The sequence below is a fragment of the Anser anser genome (genome assembly GCF_964211835.1).
Source record: "Anser anser genome assembly, chromosome: 3".
NCBI lineage: Eukaryota > Metazoa > Chordata > Aves > Anseriformes > Anatidae > Anser > Anser anser.
The window spans coordinates 72,210,793-72,228,094 of NC_139722.1; the positions used below are offsets into that span (position 1 = coordinate 72,210,793).

General features: G+C 40.4%; 1 protein-coding gene across 4 annotated transcripts in view; it reads right to left on the reverse strand.

The window, feature by feature from the left end:
• Positions 1-17,302, reverse strand: part of UTRN (utrophin) — a gene marked incomplete at its 3' end in the record, with an annotated part of 371,669 nt that overhangs the window by 90,515 nt on the left and 263,852 nt on the right. For all 4 annotated transcript variants that reach the window (XM_083828444.1, XM_083828443.1, XM_083828445.1 and 1 more), the window contains one exon: positions 4,578-4,707. In XM_083828444.1, the coding sequence (XP_083684570.1) occupies positions 4,578-4,707 (130 nt within the window). The remainder of the gene's footprint in view (positions 1-4,577; positions 4,708-17,302) is intronic.

Below are 17,302 nucleotides of genomic sequence, written 5' to 3' on the forward strand. Positions count from 1 at the left end.
GAAACACAACACGGCACAGAGAAAGCAGTCTAGGAGGTTTCTGGAGAGCGTGGGAGATAGCTTCCTGACGCAGCTGGTCAGTGAACCTACCAGGGGTGGTGCCCCGCTAGACCTTCTCTTCACAAACAGAGAAGGACTGGTGGGAGATGTGGTGGTCGGAAGCTGTCTGGGGCAGAGTGACCACGAAATGGTAGAGTTCTCTATTCTTGGCGAGGCCAGGAAGGGGACCAGTAAAACTGCTGTCTTGGACTTCCGGAGGGCTGACTTTGAGCTGCTCAGGACGCTGGTTGGCCGAGTCCCTTGGGAGGCGGTTCTGAAGGGCAGAGGAGTCCAGGAAGGCTGGGCGCTCCTCAAGAAGGAAATCGTGATGGCACAGGAGCGGTCCGTCCCCACGTGCCCAAAGATGAGCCGGCGTGGAAGAAGACCGGCCTGGCTCAACAGAGAGTTGCGGCTGGAGCTTAGCAGAAAAAAGAGGGTTTATAATCTTTGGAAAAAAGGGCGGGCCACTGAGGAGGACTACAAGGATGTAGCGAGGCTGTGCAGGGAGAAAATTAGAAAGGCCAAAGCTCATCTGGAGCTCAACCTGGCTACTGCCGTTAAAGACAACAAAAAATCCTTTTACAAATACATCAACGCGAAACGGAGGACTAGGGAGAATCTCCATCCTTTACTGGATGCGAGGGGAAACCTAGTTACTAAGGATGAGGAAAAGGCTGAGGTGCTTAATGCCGCCTTTGCCTCAGTCTTTAGCGGCAATACCGGTTGTTCTCCGGACACCCAGTGCCCTGAGCTGGTGGAAGGGGATGGGGAGCTGGATGTGGCCTTCGCTATCCATGAGGAAATGGTTGGCGACCTGCTACGGAGCTTGGATGTGCGCAAGTCGATGGGGCCGGATGGGATCCACCCGAGGGTACTGAGAGAACTGGCGGAGGAGCTGGCCGAGCCGCTTTCCATCATTTATCGGCAGTCCTGGCTATCGGGGGAGGTCCCGGTTGACTGGCGGCTAGCCAATGTGACGCCTATCTATAAGAAGGGCCGCAGGGCAGACCCGGGGAACTATAGGCCTGTCAGTTTGACCTCAGTGCCGGGGAAGCTCATGGAGCAGATTATCTTGAGGGTCATCACGCGGCACTTGCAGGGCAAGCAGGCGATCAGGCCCAGTCAGCATGGGTTTATGAAAGGCAGGTCCTGCTTGACGAACCTGATCTCCTTCTATGACCAAGTGACGCGCTTGGTGGATGAGGGAAAGGCTGTGGACGTGGTCTACCTTGACCTCAGTAAGGCTTTTGACACCGTTCCCCACAACATTCTCCTCAAGAAACTGGCTGCTCGGGGCTTGGACTGGCGTACGCTTCGCTGGGTTAGAAACTGGCTGGATGGCCGGGCCCAGAGAGTTGTGGTGAATGGAGTCAAATCTGGCTGGAGGCCGGTCACTAGTGGAGTCCCCCAGGGCTCGGTACTGGGGCCGGTCCTCTTTAATATCTTTATTGATGATCTGGATGAGGGCGTCCAGTGCACCCTCAGTAAGTTTGCAGATGACACCAAGCTAAGTGCGTGTGTCGATCTGCTCGAGGGCAGGAAGGCTCTGCAGGAGGATCTGCATAGGCTGGAGCGATGGGCTGAGGTCAACTGCATGAAGTTCAACAAGGCCAAGTGCCGGGTCCTGCACCTGGGCTGCAACAACCCCAAGCAGAGCTACAGGCTGGGAGATGAGTGGCTGGAAAGCTGCCTGGCCGAGAAGGACCTGGGAGTATTGGTGGATAGTCGGCTGAATATGAGCCAGCAGTGTGCCCAGGTGGCCAAGAAGGCCAACGGCATCCTGGCCTGTATAAGAAGCAGTGTGGCCAGCAGGTCGAGGGAAGTGATTGTGCCCCTGTACTCGGCTCTGGTGAGGCCGCACCTCGAGTACTGTGTTCAGTTTTGGGCCCCTCGCTACAGGAAGGACATGGACGTGCTCGAGCGAGTCCAGAGAAGGGCGACCAAGCTGGTGAGGGGTCTGGAGAACAAGTCTTACGAGGAGCGGCTGAGGGAGCTGGGCTTGTTCAGCCTGGAGAAGAGGAGGCTCAGGGGCGACCTCATCGCTCTCTACAGTTACCTGAAAGGAGGCTGTAGAGAGGTGGGGGTTGGTCTATTCTCCCACATGCCTGGTGACAGGACGAGGGGGAATGGGCTAAAGTTGCGACAGGGGAGTTTTAGGTTGGATGTTAGGAAGTACTTCTTTACCGAAAGGGTTATTAAGCATTGGAACGGGCTGCCCAGGGAGGTGGTGGAGTCACCATCCCTGGAGGTCTTTAAAAGACGTTTAGATGTAGAGCTTGGGGATATGGTTTAGTGGAGTACTTAGTGTTAGGTCGGAGGTTGGACTCGATGATCTTGAGGTCTCTTCCAACCTAGAAAAATCTGTGAATCTGTGAATCTGTGAATCTGTGAATCTGTCTGTGTCCAGCTGTTGGCAGGGGGGGCCGCTGTGAGAAGAGGCCAGGGGCTGCCACATGCCAAGACGTGACCAGCTCTGCAGTGGACCCACGGCAGGTACAGCTGAGCCCACCTGCCAAGGTGGAAAACGTGCTTAAAGAAAGGGCAGAAAACACCAGAGGAGGAAGGAACAAGAGAGAAACATCAGAGGGAACACCAGAGGGTCAGAGGAGGGGCAGCAGAAGCAGCACTGTGGCAGAGCAGATATTTCCTGCAGCCTACAGAGCGCGCACACTGGGGCAGACCAAAGGTTTGAGAAGAAAGAGCAGCAGAGAGAAACCATTAGACTGACTGCAGATACTCCTCCATTTCCCAGACCCTTGCACCACTGGTCACCTTGGTGAAGAGACCAAGCGTGACAAGCTTTCTCACTCAGGCCCTTCCTATTTCCTCCCCTCAACCAGCCGAGGTTGGTAGCAGAGACTAGCCTACCACACACTCAAAACAGGTGTATAGAACTACTGAGCTTGGAGAAGGACGAGGGAAATAAGCTCACAGCACACACCTATGAAGCTTCCCAGTCTCAGCGTACTGATTACTTTTAAATATGATGGGTGGACAAGAGCCACCTGCCTGGTCATTACTGTTATACAACTTAACATGGTCATCAACTTCCCTGCTATTCTGTCATTGCCATCCGTAGCTCACAGGAGTTTAAAATAACAACACCAGTAATACTTTTAAAATTGTGTATCAGGAATGCATGATGCATCTCACCATCTGAAGTTTGTTCTTGCGCTTTCAGTCAACACTGATTAGATCACTGATACCAACCCCTGCCAGAAAATGAACACTTTACATCGGTAACATTTCATGCATTGGCGGCATTTCTGCTGGGTAATTCTATGGCTTTTGAGAGGACAGTCTGTGACTTCAAACTTTTGCAACACAATGAGCAGACATAAAGTGAGCTTTCCCTATTTTTCAACTGCAGGTTTTCTAATAAAGCATTCTAAATGCAATATGTCAAACAAGTCTGTGAGTAAGTTGTGTGAGACAAGCAGAATGCTTTCAGGAGTTCAAAAAGCAAGCAGTAAAGCACAGTACTGCAGCTACGGTACAAAAACTAATCACAAGGAAAAATGGCTTTAATCACCAGATATTCAAACTTTAACACAAAGTTGAATTAGGGAACAGGAAATCACATAAAAATCTGCACAGAAGTAACACTAAATATGGATGAAGGAAATATTACCTGTTTGAACAAGCCTGAAATGTTTGCTATGGAGATTTAGTGACGTATAGAAAGAAAAAACAACTCCTGACAGAAGTAACTATATGCCATAGCTATAGAAGTAGCTACAATTTTGTAAATTATACAGAATGCTAAATTATTCACATCTTACTGCCACTGGTATTTCCATAACTGCAGATTACTAGATCCAAAAAGAATCCTTATGTAATTAAAAGAAATAAGATTTTATAATAATGTAGCTTATGTCAGAAAAATAATTCTGACTTAATTGTACTTTGATTATAGCATTTTCCATGTAATTACAGAGATACTTGGTACATTTTTTATAATTTGGGGTTACAGGGTCCTGTTGGTCTCTGATATAGACAAATACCTTGACAAATATTATGCAAATATCATTTCTAGGAGAGCTGTGTTTCATTCCTTAGCAATAATTCATCAAAATACTGGAATCTTTATGACTCTGTAATGACTACATTCCTAAAGCTGATTCATTTTACTTCTAATGAGATGCATCACAGAATACATTGATTTCCATTTGTGGGGCAAAATTTTGCTATAATGACGTAAAAAATTTACATTTGCATATTTGAATTACTGCTTTGACTACATTTACGGTGTACACATGCTATTGTATTAAGAAAAAAGAAAAGAACTGATGACGTTTTGAATCAAAAACTGGAAAAGGAAATGCAAAGATTTTTCTTCTTCCATTAAAAACTTGAGCACTTCCAAAGCAATGTAGTAATAACTTAAGGCTAAAGCACTGAAATAAAAGCAGCCAGTATGTGGTTTGGAAAATCCCCAAACCTAACGAAGTAATCGGGATATAAAAATGTACAAGGGACATGTAAGTTCTATTACTTTCCTTTTGACCATTTAAAACAGGAAGAGAATATTTTCTGACCTGTTTTCGAATGTAAGCTCCTTCTTGGTTCCTCAGGACCCTCAATTGGTTGGTCAGCAAGGAAAATTCGTGCCTGGTCCACAGCATTGAGAATGGTTTGCTCTTTATCCTTCAGTTCACGTCTCAGTGCCTTTTGCAAAAGGGAAGAACGCCATTTGTAACTGGATCTTATAAACAACAGATACTATACCTTTTTCCCTATTTTCACTTCTCTGACTAGACCTGTCTAGTGATTCAGACTGCTAGATAAAGGTAAATTTAACAAAACAGAAATAACAAGATATTAATTAAGGCCAGAAAGGTTACTCTTACAGAATTAACTTGGAGAATCAAATATAAGCTGATAACGGTAGGTTTTTAAAACACTCACCTAACAGGAACTGAAACTAGTACATTGAACTTACAAGTATTATTGCTATAGTAGGATTGCTAATATACAGTAAATTGTTACAACAGATTTTTTTTTAATAACAAAAGATTGCATCTACTGAAAATTCTTGTGATAATTTCACAATTGCTAAGAAGCATTGCAAAAATACTTCACATTCCTTAGAAAACACTACCTCTTGTTTCTGTCTCCTACTAATAATATTTTTAAAACTTAAATGATATAGAATCAGAACCTTTACAATGAGAATACATTCTGAAAACACATTCTTCAAATTAGCCACAAATACTTCGATTATTATATGCAGAAACAACTAAAGCTTCTATATAGGGAAAAAAATCGATATTTAAGATATTTTCATGCTAATGGAAATGAATTGCATGATGCTTTGATCTCCAGTGATTATGACTTTTCATGGTTAAGTGTAACCATACCGTTGTAACAAACAAACAAAAAAACATTCAAGAGCAGACAGCTATTATAACATTTCTTATAAAGCATTTTCTTCCATTCAATTTTTCAGTATAAATCAATCTCGACTAGAAAGAAATTGCTTTGCTTGATTTGTTTGTATTACTTCCTACCAGTATAAGCACAAATGAAGATACTTTAAATATTATTAAAACACTCTGCTTAATCTTCCAACATTTTTTTTTTATCTCTAATTACAAAATCAGAGTTTATTTTGCTGACATAGTCTGCTCAGTTCTCTCTCAAGAAAAGCAGTTAGCCAGTGTTCACAATGGTATATAACAAGAAAAACGCTTTTCACTAGAGAAAATAGTTTCTAATGGAAAATAAGGGCAGACAGAAGAAAAGGGTTCTTTTCTCCTGATTCCTCCATATGGTGTAAGAGTTAAGGTTGTCATTCTTTCGAAGGATAACTTATAACTTATCTTTGATACCATGAACCGTGACTGTCTTCTGTAAGACAAGCCCTTCTCTACTTTTTCTGCTCACCTTTCTCTACTTTCCTACATGACTTGTTTACAAATATAGGAATTTCACTTCACTGATTGCAATTGTTTATTTAGTGATTATTTGAACTGGGGGGATTTGCCTCTCGCATCATCGATTCTCTGCCCCCTCTCCTTCCAACATCCCTGTCATTGGAGCTGTTCAAACTGAGATTGGTAACACAGAGATTTTAAGACTATCATGACAATGAACAATCTACAGACTTGGGCCCATATAGCTCATCAACTCTAAATCATCTGTGGCATTCCTTGTCATTGATACAGCTTGACAATGGAATCTTTAAACATGAAATAAACTTTGCGTAGGAAATACAAATATTGAAATAATTTAGTAGCAAAGAGCACATTGAGCACAGTACAGACTTCTTAACGTTACAGCGTATTATTTTATGCTACAGATGTAAAAAGTAGTTTCAGAACAGCCACTCAGACTTGCATTGCTTTAGTCCCTATTTCTTCAACAATACTCTATTTTCCCTTTCTCTCTTTCTGCAACTAAACAAGAACAGCAATGAGAGAACATGATGCAAGAATAATCAGATATATCAATAATACTCTCTTGTCCTTCCAGGCAAACCTCTTTGCAACAGAGCAAAAAAGAAAACCACTTATAAATCTAATCTCTAGCTCAAATATCATCTGTCTTGAGTGGACTGAAGAAAGATTTCATTGGAAAAAATCAGATCTTCAAGAACACTACAGAGTAAAAATAAGCCATAAAAAAGCCAGCAAGCAACAAAGGCTGCAATACTGAATTTTATTATTGTATTAAAGATTTTTATAAAATAATAAATGCAATCATGTATTTTGGTGTTTTATTTAGTTTTGCAAAGATACCTCTCCAATGGCTACTCAGAATGCACGCACTTCTTTCAGCATAGGAGTATATGACTGTGTCCCTGGGTGCCTTACTTGGCATTAAGGACTAAAACAGTTAAAGTACTCGTATTACTTTGAGTGTTACACAGAATTTGGAAGAGGGAGAAACTTTCCCTTTAGCTAGCTATCCTTTAGATGGGAAATTCAGGAGAAAATTAATACTATTTTTTTTTGTATACATTAAATAATAAATGAAGGCATGGCAAGAGGCTTTCAAGGCTGAAGACAGGCATCTCAAAACACGCCACTGAAGCTGGGCACTAATAACGTAAGCACATGGATGGAAATATTTTTGGAGAGCTGTATTGAATACGCAGCTGTGAACACAAAATTAAAAAGTGAATTCCAAGTACATTGGTACAATTAGTTTTTCTACACATTATATTTGCATTTATAAAAGTGTAATGACATTTTAAAGCTATATTGGTCACATGAAGAGGGGCTGTATGCAACTTTGGCAGTAATTCATGCCAGAATATTTCACGCTATGATTCTAAAAGGTATAATTAGTGTATGCTTTAGGTAGTGGGTAAAATGCAAGCTTTACTTCCCTTAGGGAAAGACTGGTGACAGATTACCAAGTCAAATATCTACACTTCCAACAGCTTTATTGCATTCATTTTTAAATTCATTCTTATGTTCTAAGTAAAGCAGGAAATGAATTTTTACTCCTGGAGAAACAAACACTAATTTTATTAGTTTTTCATTCTTACAAAAGAAGAAAATAAAACAACCAACCAAACAAAAAAAAACAAAACAGAAGCCTAGAATCTGATGTGCCGATACAGTGTTGACATAGTTTTCAGAACTGACCTTAAATAATACTAGTCAAAAATAATAAATAAAAAAAAATCCTCCTCTGAGTCCTGAAAGAATTCTTCCACTGATAAACAAGGGGTAACAAAACTACTCTCTTGAAATGTTTTATGCAGTTTCACGATGAGCCACAACTGCAACAGTGCTGCAGCATTCATTTTGCAAGCGTGAAGGAGATCCTTCAGGTTACCTGACTGACAGCATAACTCAAGAACCCACCACACACCATCCTTCTGCCATCTACCATTGATTCCCGTAGGGGAGAAAACCACAAAGTGTTATATGCCTGATTTATAACCATTATTAGTCATTGATTTAGTCTCCACTTTGATTTGTTCCCCTTTCAGTAACTGGGAAATGCATGCTTTTCACATTAGAACTTCTGAATCTATATGCCATTTACTCTGTTATAAATCTAATCTGTTTGCCCTCTCTTAATTATAGATGCTTACGATTTCTAATATAGAAAGGAACTCTTCTTACAAGCCAACATTTTCTGACTTACTGCCTCGATTTATAGACAAGGAATTTGCCTAAACCACGACCTTCTAAGACTTCTGTTGCAAATACTTCATAATGTAAGACTTCTCCACTCTTGAAAAAAAAAATGCTAGCAAAACTTTTGCTACTCATGAATTTTTACACAGTTTAGTGTACCCTGTAAGTATATATTTCATTCAATTGTCATAAAATCATATTTCAAGCATAGTAAGTGAGCTTCCAAAATTACACACTCTTGATTTACAGCCTCTTTTTTCCTCTTTCTAATGGTACAGGCTTGTACAGAGTAATTCGAGGAGCAGACCAGCTTAACAGCTCCAGCAGATGAAGACAAAGCTAATTTCAAAGAAAACACATGGGGTATTTCTTAAAAACAGAAGATATTTAAATCAGGTCCCATTATGCACTCCTTCAAGGAAGTAAAGACGAACGTTACTGTAACTTGTCTCTGGTTATCACGCTGTAGCTTTATGTGCCAATCAGCAGCTCCCGTAGCATTTAATTACTTAGTCATCTTTACTCTGCACCAGGTGCTTGAAAAGCTTCTGTTACTTGTATACACTAAAATGAAATGGAAAAATCGTCCACGGCATATGGTAGGAGAGGGAGAATAAGTGGGATAATTGAGAAAACTCGGAGACAAAGTTGTTTACAAAGATCACACAGAGATCAAGGTTATGACAGAGTCTCTGCCATCTGTCTGCATCATTAAAGAATCAACTAGAAAGACAAAATAAGCGTAACACTTAAAAGCTGCTCCTTCGTGGCAGACACTATTTAATATAACACACATATACAATTTCAGAAGGAGGTATTTTGGTCTCTGGACACATCTCCGTGTGAAAATCAATTTTATAACGCATCTGCTGCAGCTGATATAGAATGCATTTATAAAGAATGCTTTCTAGAATAATATTTGAGACAGTGCATCTTACCATGCACTTGCCTGATATTACTTCCTACTTAATCCATACGGCAAGAGAAAGAGAGAAAGAGAAAAATGGTGCATAATGTATAACCATTAATACCTGGAGATACATAGAGGCATCTGCAGCACACAGGGCTCTGTAGCTGAGACCCCATCCAATGTGTTCAGGTAATCTTTGACATCAATGACCAACACCAGAATAAGGAAAGGAAGGCAAAGATCATAGGGAAAAGCACAGAAAGCTGTTTGCCTCAGTAATTAACACATCTTGATTATTTCAGATTCACTTTTTTAAATGGAAGAATCTCAAATTCAGTTTGAAAGTTTGGAGGAATATCCCACGTCATGTGCAAAAGGCTTCTTAGAAAGAAAGGGCCAAAGGCAAGTGAGCAGTGAAGACTGCAGGGTGCCCACACATGGCGAAACAAAATCAACAGGAATATAAGAGCACAGATGTGGGCAAAAGAGAAAATTAGACTATGCATACTGATAATCTTTTACCAGAAGGCCAAGAACTGTTAGCTTACTTTAGACTTCCTCCATGATTTCTCAAAACTGATGCTTCAGGTCAGAAATAGGGGTATTTCTTCACTGAGACTATTCATCTCTTGAAAATTTCTCTTCCCACTCCCGTCTACCGATGAGAGGATGTGCTCATGGCTATGCACTGAAAGTATCACCCACCCCGTGTGTACTTTTATAGAAATGCATTACTTGAAATAAGCATCTATAACTAGTTTTTAAACAAAGAGCTTTAAAGTAGCACAGCCTAAAGCCAAAGATGGAGAGCTAAAGATGTGTTATATCATCTGCTGTTCAGACTTACAGAAACATCACTTTTTAAAAACTAATAATCTCAAACTGTGTCTGTGTGCTGACACCTTAGTTAAGAAAAGGTAACTGACTTCCTTCTGAACTTGTTAAAAGTAGTTCAAAAATGGTAAGGCTATTTTCTTCATTTTCCTTTAACAGCTTTTTAAAAGAAAAAAAAAATGACATTTTGAAGCCCTTTCGAAAGTTTTCCACTTAAAATAACCTTGCAAAGACTCTGAAAGGACTCATTTGGGCACCAGAAAAGAATCTGATGCTATATCGTGATGACAGAGGAAAGCTTAATTTTAATATACATTGCACTAGAAAGGACATTTAGAAGCATTTCTTGAATTAAAAAGCATGAGGTCACACTTCTTCTTAAGAAGCAAAATAAAATAAAAATGGATTTTCACACAGTTCATGATTTGCCAGTCATTAAAAAGAACCTCTCTTCCTTTTGTGAAGGAAGAACTGCTGCACGTCCTGCATTCACTCGAGATGTTACAGGAGCTAAAATCAACTGGGGATGAAGGAAGACGCTGCTTAATTGAGCAAAGGTTACAAAAAATAAAGTGTAATGATGTTCATTAGTGTCTTCCAGCACCGGTAATGTTACGTAACTGGAGTTTTTATTTCCCAGCCCACCGAGACAAAACTTTATTATTTGTGTTTCTGGGTCAATGATAACCAAGCCTTGGCTAGCCTGACAAGTTTGGAGGGCTTTACAGAGCGAAGCTGTAGGTAGTGCAAAGTGTGGGATGGTTGTAACTATCTGATTTAGAACTGTGTTGGAAAAAAACACACTGTGCACCACTGAGCTGTTGTCTTCAGAACAGAGTTTTGAAAATTTTATGGTTGTTGTTCTTTACACAAAAGTTATCTGAAGAGATAAAGATCTGTGTTCACACGAATTCCCAACTGAATGATCTTTTCAAACCCTCAGAATGATATCATATCCTGTTTGGATTTCTCAAAATATATATATATATTTTTTCCTCTCCTCCTTCTAGTTCAAGAAAGCCATTTTAGAATATTTAATTCATCTTTACATTTTGCTGTACAAAGAGAGGGTTCCTCTTTCTAAGATTAAGCTTCCTCCCTTATCATTTACAATATTGATACAGGACTTTTTAAGGGACAGCAAACCGGTTTTCTTTCATAATTACATGCTCCAGCATTGTAATGAGCAAAGCAAGCCAAGTATTGTATAAATTAAACTTTCTACAGTACAATGCTTCTTTTACTCATTGAGCCAGCTTCTAAGCTAACTCAGCATATTTTGGTCTGAAGACATTATAAGACCACAGCTAAAAAAGGGCAGAAGAATCATTAAATTTGATGGCTCATAAAAATACATAAAAGAAGTAGATGAAAAAAAGGTTAATTTTACATTGCTATACACAGGAAAAAATAATCTTTTAAATGGTGGTGTTACAAAAAAAAAAATACCCATTTAATGTACCTTATCAGGATTTCATGTACGAATTCATTGCACCCCACAGACAGCAAAAATGCCTGAGTCAGAGTGCAGAGTCTGACAGAGACAGAAAGAGAAACTCTTGAAGCTTTCTACTGTTCGGGTGATGGGAAAAAGTATTTACTTTTACACAACAGCAATAATCATACTGCCAGCAGTGGAACCAATTTCCAAATGCCAAACCGCTTGTAAGTACACATTCAGTTTTACATCAAAGGACTACAATGTGCTTTTCGTGAAGGAAAATTAATCCCACCAACCTTTACTATGGAAACATGACAGCCATCCTATATCAACAACCTTGAAAGACTAGACTTTTTTTTTTTCTTTAAATCTTAAAGGAAAGTCTGGACTAGGTTTGAAGGGCAGAAGAGAAATGAGCATAGAACTCTACTTTGGATTTTTCCTAAATAAGATTACACAGTTCGTGCTAAAATGATTAACCATGACGAACCAGCAAGTTGTGATGTTAACACATGCTTGCTTTTAACAATTGCTGGTGATCAAACGCTCCATTTTAGATCAGATCCAAACAGCACTTCAGCAGTGAACTACATGAGGCCAGGGTTCAAAATAAATTTGAGAAGAAAATGGCATCTATATGTCATCTACATGGTCCACGAATACTTCCCCTTTTTTTTTTTTTAAGGACACAAACATTTACACATATAGCTGTTAAATTAATTCACTGTGCTCTAATCCTGATTAATTATAAAACCCTAATATACTCGATGAGACCACAAAAGCCCTTCAGCGGTCACTATCCAAACACACTCGATGCCAGCTGGGCAGCAAGTGTCGCCCGCTGCTGATGGAAGAGCAGCTCATCAGTGCTGATGTCCTCCTTATTCCAGAGAAGGCACACCTCAGCGCCAACCCACAAGGTGAGGAAAACGGAACCACAGGTGGAAACTTGGCTGAACAATCCCAGCTCCCTCAGCCGCTGTTCGTATGACTTGTTCTCCAAACTCCTCACCAGTTTTGTAGCCCTGCTCTGGACACACTCCAGCACCTCGCTGTCCTTCCTATAGTGAGGAGCCCAAAACTGAACGCAGTACTCGAGGTGCAGCTTCACCAGAGCCAAGTACAGCTGGACAGTCATTTCCCAAATTTACCTCTAGCTTGTACAGGGATTGAACCCAGGACCCTCAGTTTTATTAGCACCACACTCTAACCAACTGAGCTAACCAGCCTTCCAACAAACAACCTGCATAAGCCTCTCAGGCCAGGGCTCAAACCCATGACCCCAGCAATACTCACTTTGGAGGGAGGGTGAGAGCTGCAAGCCACCAGGCTACCACTGGCTCTTCATCATAACCGGCAGACGTTAAACACAAGTGCATGATTTAGAAGTTCTGGACAGCCCTTTAGAAAAATAACACTTAAATGGACCAAGTAGAAACAACATATGCAGGAAACCCCAACAATCTCCTCTGTCCTCCAGCCTCTTTTTAGGAAAATTTGTTGGCCTCCATTAGTATCACAAGTAATGCAAGGGATGATGACAAAAGGCCAACCATTTGTCCAAGAAGAAAATAATCCACAACTTCCAGCCTTTTCTTTTTTTTCTTCCTCTTCTTTTTTTTTTTTTTTTGGATACAAGAGAAGCAACTTTGTCCTGTCTGTCTGTGAACAGCAGTGATTTTTTTATTATTTTTTTAACTAAAAGTTTGTTTTGAAGAAAAAAGTTTTGCCAACCATGACACTTTAGGTATATGTGCCAAAAGAAGTAACGTCAGACTTTCTGCCATTTGATGCGAAACGTATGTGGGGGATCTACCATTCCTACCAACATAATGGCTTCAATATTGGCAGCGTATGCAGACTGAAAGCATCTTCCTATAGAGTAGGAAACGAAAGTGATTTGAGAACACCTATACGATCAGCATGGAAATTGTCAGTAATTCCTAAGACAACTCTCTAAGTATGTGGAATTAGACTAAATTCCTCTATCTATGCAACTCTAGGGCAAATGTATCACGTTTCATGAAGAATCCAACTTCAAATTAAAAAAAAAAATTACCACAGGCATTCATGTACATTTGTGATTGATAGAAGATAGGGAGAGAAATAACCCCCTCTAGTTCTTCCCTTTTTTTTTTTCCTTTTTTTTTAGCCTGTACCCCCAGTCTCTGCTGCTCTGTCAGAAGCAGGTTATAAGAAAGTCAGAAAGTTATGGGCGAACCAGAATCTTTATTATAAAACGTACAATAGCTATTGTCCAGACAAAGAGGACTGACACTAAGAAATTAGTAAGCAAAAAATGCAACGTTGTTTTGAATTGTCTGCCAAAAAAAAAAAAAAAAGGCAAAAACTCACAGCAAAACAGCATTGTAGAATTCCAAATAAAGCACAGCAGTAACTCTATTTCAAAGGTATTTTAAGACACTATACTCTCTAAAATCAACCTTTAAGATGAGGCAATGTATCATCAAAATAAGGATCTTTCCATTTCAGATTGAATTGTTTTATATATCTATTTACAAAACAGAAGTTACATCTCTTCCTCCATCTCCAACAACGTTTAACCTCCTTTGAAGAAGCAAAGGAACTGTGTGTCCTCTATGCTAACTCTAATTAGTTTCAAACAGGGAAACTGCAATGCATAACAGAACAGCGTAGCTTTGGGCAAGTTTTACTACTGAGTTATATAAGCCCCAAACAAGATTATAGTGGAAACACTGACAGACAGTCAAATTTGTCTCCTCTTTATGAGTAGCAACTGGTATAACTTCTGCTGTTTGTACCAGAAAATATTCCAAGGGAAACGCAGGGGAGGGACAAAGCATGAAAAAAATAATGTTTTTAAATGCTTCCTAACCAAGCAATGCCTTCAGCCTGACACAAGACACGTAAAACATCTGCTGCGTATTAAATGATTACTCAATTTCACAATAGCACTCAAATATTGTGTTAGCACTAGTGACCACATAACATCTGCAGCATCGTGCACCATTTCCCTGCACCGTTCGATACCAACCATCTACCCCTTCTATAGGAAAGACAAATTCTTCCCTTTTGCTTGCCAGCAACAGACGAGCCTGGGTTCGCTTAGTCTTTATTTTTACTGGGCACCGATGAACTGGCAGCGTTAACAGACCATCAGATTCTGGCTTCAAACTGGGATAATACTACGAACAAGTTGGGTGCTGCACTGCTGTTCTTGAGAGTGGTCTTAAACTCAAGTTGCCTCTTCCTCCTTTTGAGGGATTAAAATTTCCTCTGCATTTCTTCAAATAAACATCAATGAGAAAAGATCTATTCTGCTTGGTCTCATAAGCTACTTTACTATTAAGTGGTACCTCTTATATTACTGCAGAGGTCTTGAAAAAGACTTATTATCTGCAGTTCACACTCCAGACACTCAGAAGCAACATTACAGCATGAAGCCCTATGAATATTTGTTTAATGTACAAAGACAGGAAGCACTTGCATTGTGAACATGCCAATGTCTCAAATATGCAAGAGGTTTCCTGTAACATCAGCCTCTTCAGTGCAAGTGCACATCAGGGTCCTTGACGATGAATTGCTATCATCAAAAAAATGGGTTGTACAACATGATGTCATCTATGAATTATAAATAACCAGAAAAGTGAGATCACTGCAAGAAGTCTCAGCTGAGCATCTCCCGTCTGACAGCTGCCTAAGGGGAGAAATATTCCCCTCTGCGGGAGGAAGCACAGGCACCAGAGCTCTGATAAAACTTGGGCATCAGCAACCAAATGCTAGGGACCAGCTACAATTTGGCACTACCTCTAGTGTTTCTGTCCTGGTTTCTGGGTTCAGTTGTGTGCGTATGCATCCATGCAACACGACAGGGGACTGCTACTGGAAATCCTTTCAGAAGCAGGAATCCCGTCAAAGCTAATTACTCCTCTTCCTCAGGAACAGTCACTTTGGTTTCTCTTCAGAAACAAATGGTTTAGACAGACAACTGAATAATTACTAAAAAGTCAACTCTGGGACTGTCCTCTGCTGCTGGATTCCCCCTTTGCAGCAGAATACCAGGTAGTCAGGGACAGGCCGCAGCAGCTACACTGCTCAGAAGAGAAGTAATTGCTTTCTCAGGAATCTCTTCACATTTACGTACAACTATAATCAAAATCTGGTAAGCATGTTTAATTGCTCTGTAGAGATTTTTAGACCACATGCATCATCGTATACCTGAACATTTTCCAGGATAGCATTAAGCAATATGATTCACATCTGCCCTGTGTTTGTTCTTTCATTTACTCTCCAGTGAAAAAAGTTCAGTAAATATCAGTTTTACATAACATGGGTTTTTGCTTGTTCGTATATCCTGTGTTGTGTTTACTACCAGCCGTTCCTTCATGCACATTTACTCCACAATTTTAGATCCAGTGTTGAAATAAATAATTTTCCTCCTCTGTCAGTGCTGCTGCGCCATCACCATGAGAAGCATAAATTGGAAGACTTGAGTGAAGAAAGGGTTTGAATAACTGGAGCTAAATTATGCTCACCAGACTAAGAATCTCTTAGCAGCCAGAAATGTCAGAAGGCATTAGCTGCATGCTGATATGGAAGAGCACAAGATCATAAGAAAACCACCCCAAACAAGGCTGACCTATTGGAAATGAGTAATTTAAACCAAGCATGACTGCCTTGTAGCTTCAGACTCCTCAGCACGTCTCTCTCTGCCCATATGCATCACCTCCTCTCTGCTCATCTGTGTCCGCTGCATTCAAGGTCTGAGCTATCTCAGAGCATCCCAAATGCAGCACGACAGAGAAAACTGCAGATCGCTTGCACATCACTGGTGTTGGAGAAGATGCTGCCCGGTCAGTTCCCGTAGTGCCTCTGTGCAGAGTGAAGCACCGCTGCAGGATTGTCTCACTTTTGTGGAATGACAAAACAGAACTAGGTGCTGAGCATCAGAGATGTAGTTTTTAAGGAACCACTTCTTAGCCTCCTTTCTCCAATAAGGGCAGTGCCATCATAGCACATTACCTAAGCTCACAGAAGTAGATCTGTAGCAGAATTTAGTGCTTTTTTTTCTTAAGCGGTAAGTGTTAGGTTTGGATGTTTATTATTGCAAATAATGGTTCATCTTTTAGCCCAGTTTCTCAGTACAGCCCTTGTTTGGCATGGAAGACTGGACATAAATTAAGTACGCACATCTCTATGAGCAGCTTTTCAGATAGCTTCCATCTGTATATGTCCAGAGCTGATCATCTCAGCACTGCCAAAGTAATATTTTACTTTTAATTACATGTAATATCAAAGCTACAAACTGACAATCAAAAGGTCAAGGTGTGACTACAGCCTTGATGCAGTGGCAATGACAGTCTGATCATAAACTTTCCCTCCCCACAATGTGAGTCAAATGCAATTAAAATAAAGGTTTATTCTATATTTTTTTCTTCTTCTTCTTTATTGTTCAGAGAACAATCCAAACACATCCATTAGATAGAATGGGTGAAAATCACAGGGTTTCAATTTTGTGGACTCATGTACATTAAAGACTTGCTTTTCTAAAATATTCCTTTCAAATAACAGGAAAGGTAACAAAAACGTTCTGAGTATGAATATGGAATAAAAGGCGGAATGATGAAGCACACCAGTGCCATAAAGGAAGTTTCTGAGTTAGGGAATGAAGAAGAAAAACAACATTACTCGGTTTACCTGGGCACAAGCAGCTTTATGTGCCTCACTCCCAGCTTCTCACAACTGGGAGTATACTTAGCTCAGAGGGAAATCTGGGAAAATTAGGGAGCACCAAATTTCAGATTACTTCTGCATAGGAGCCATCCTCCTCCTCATATCAAGCAAATGAACTGAACTGAGTTCTAAACACACCAACGTAAGGCAGCATGAAAAGTGCCCGAGTTTGTTTATTATGTAAGAGCAATAAAACTGCTGACAGCCACACCTCTGCATGGGCTAATTTCACTTATTTGAAAAATATGTTTGTCACTAGTGTAGGTA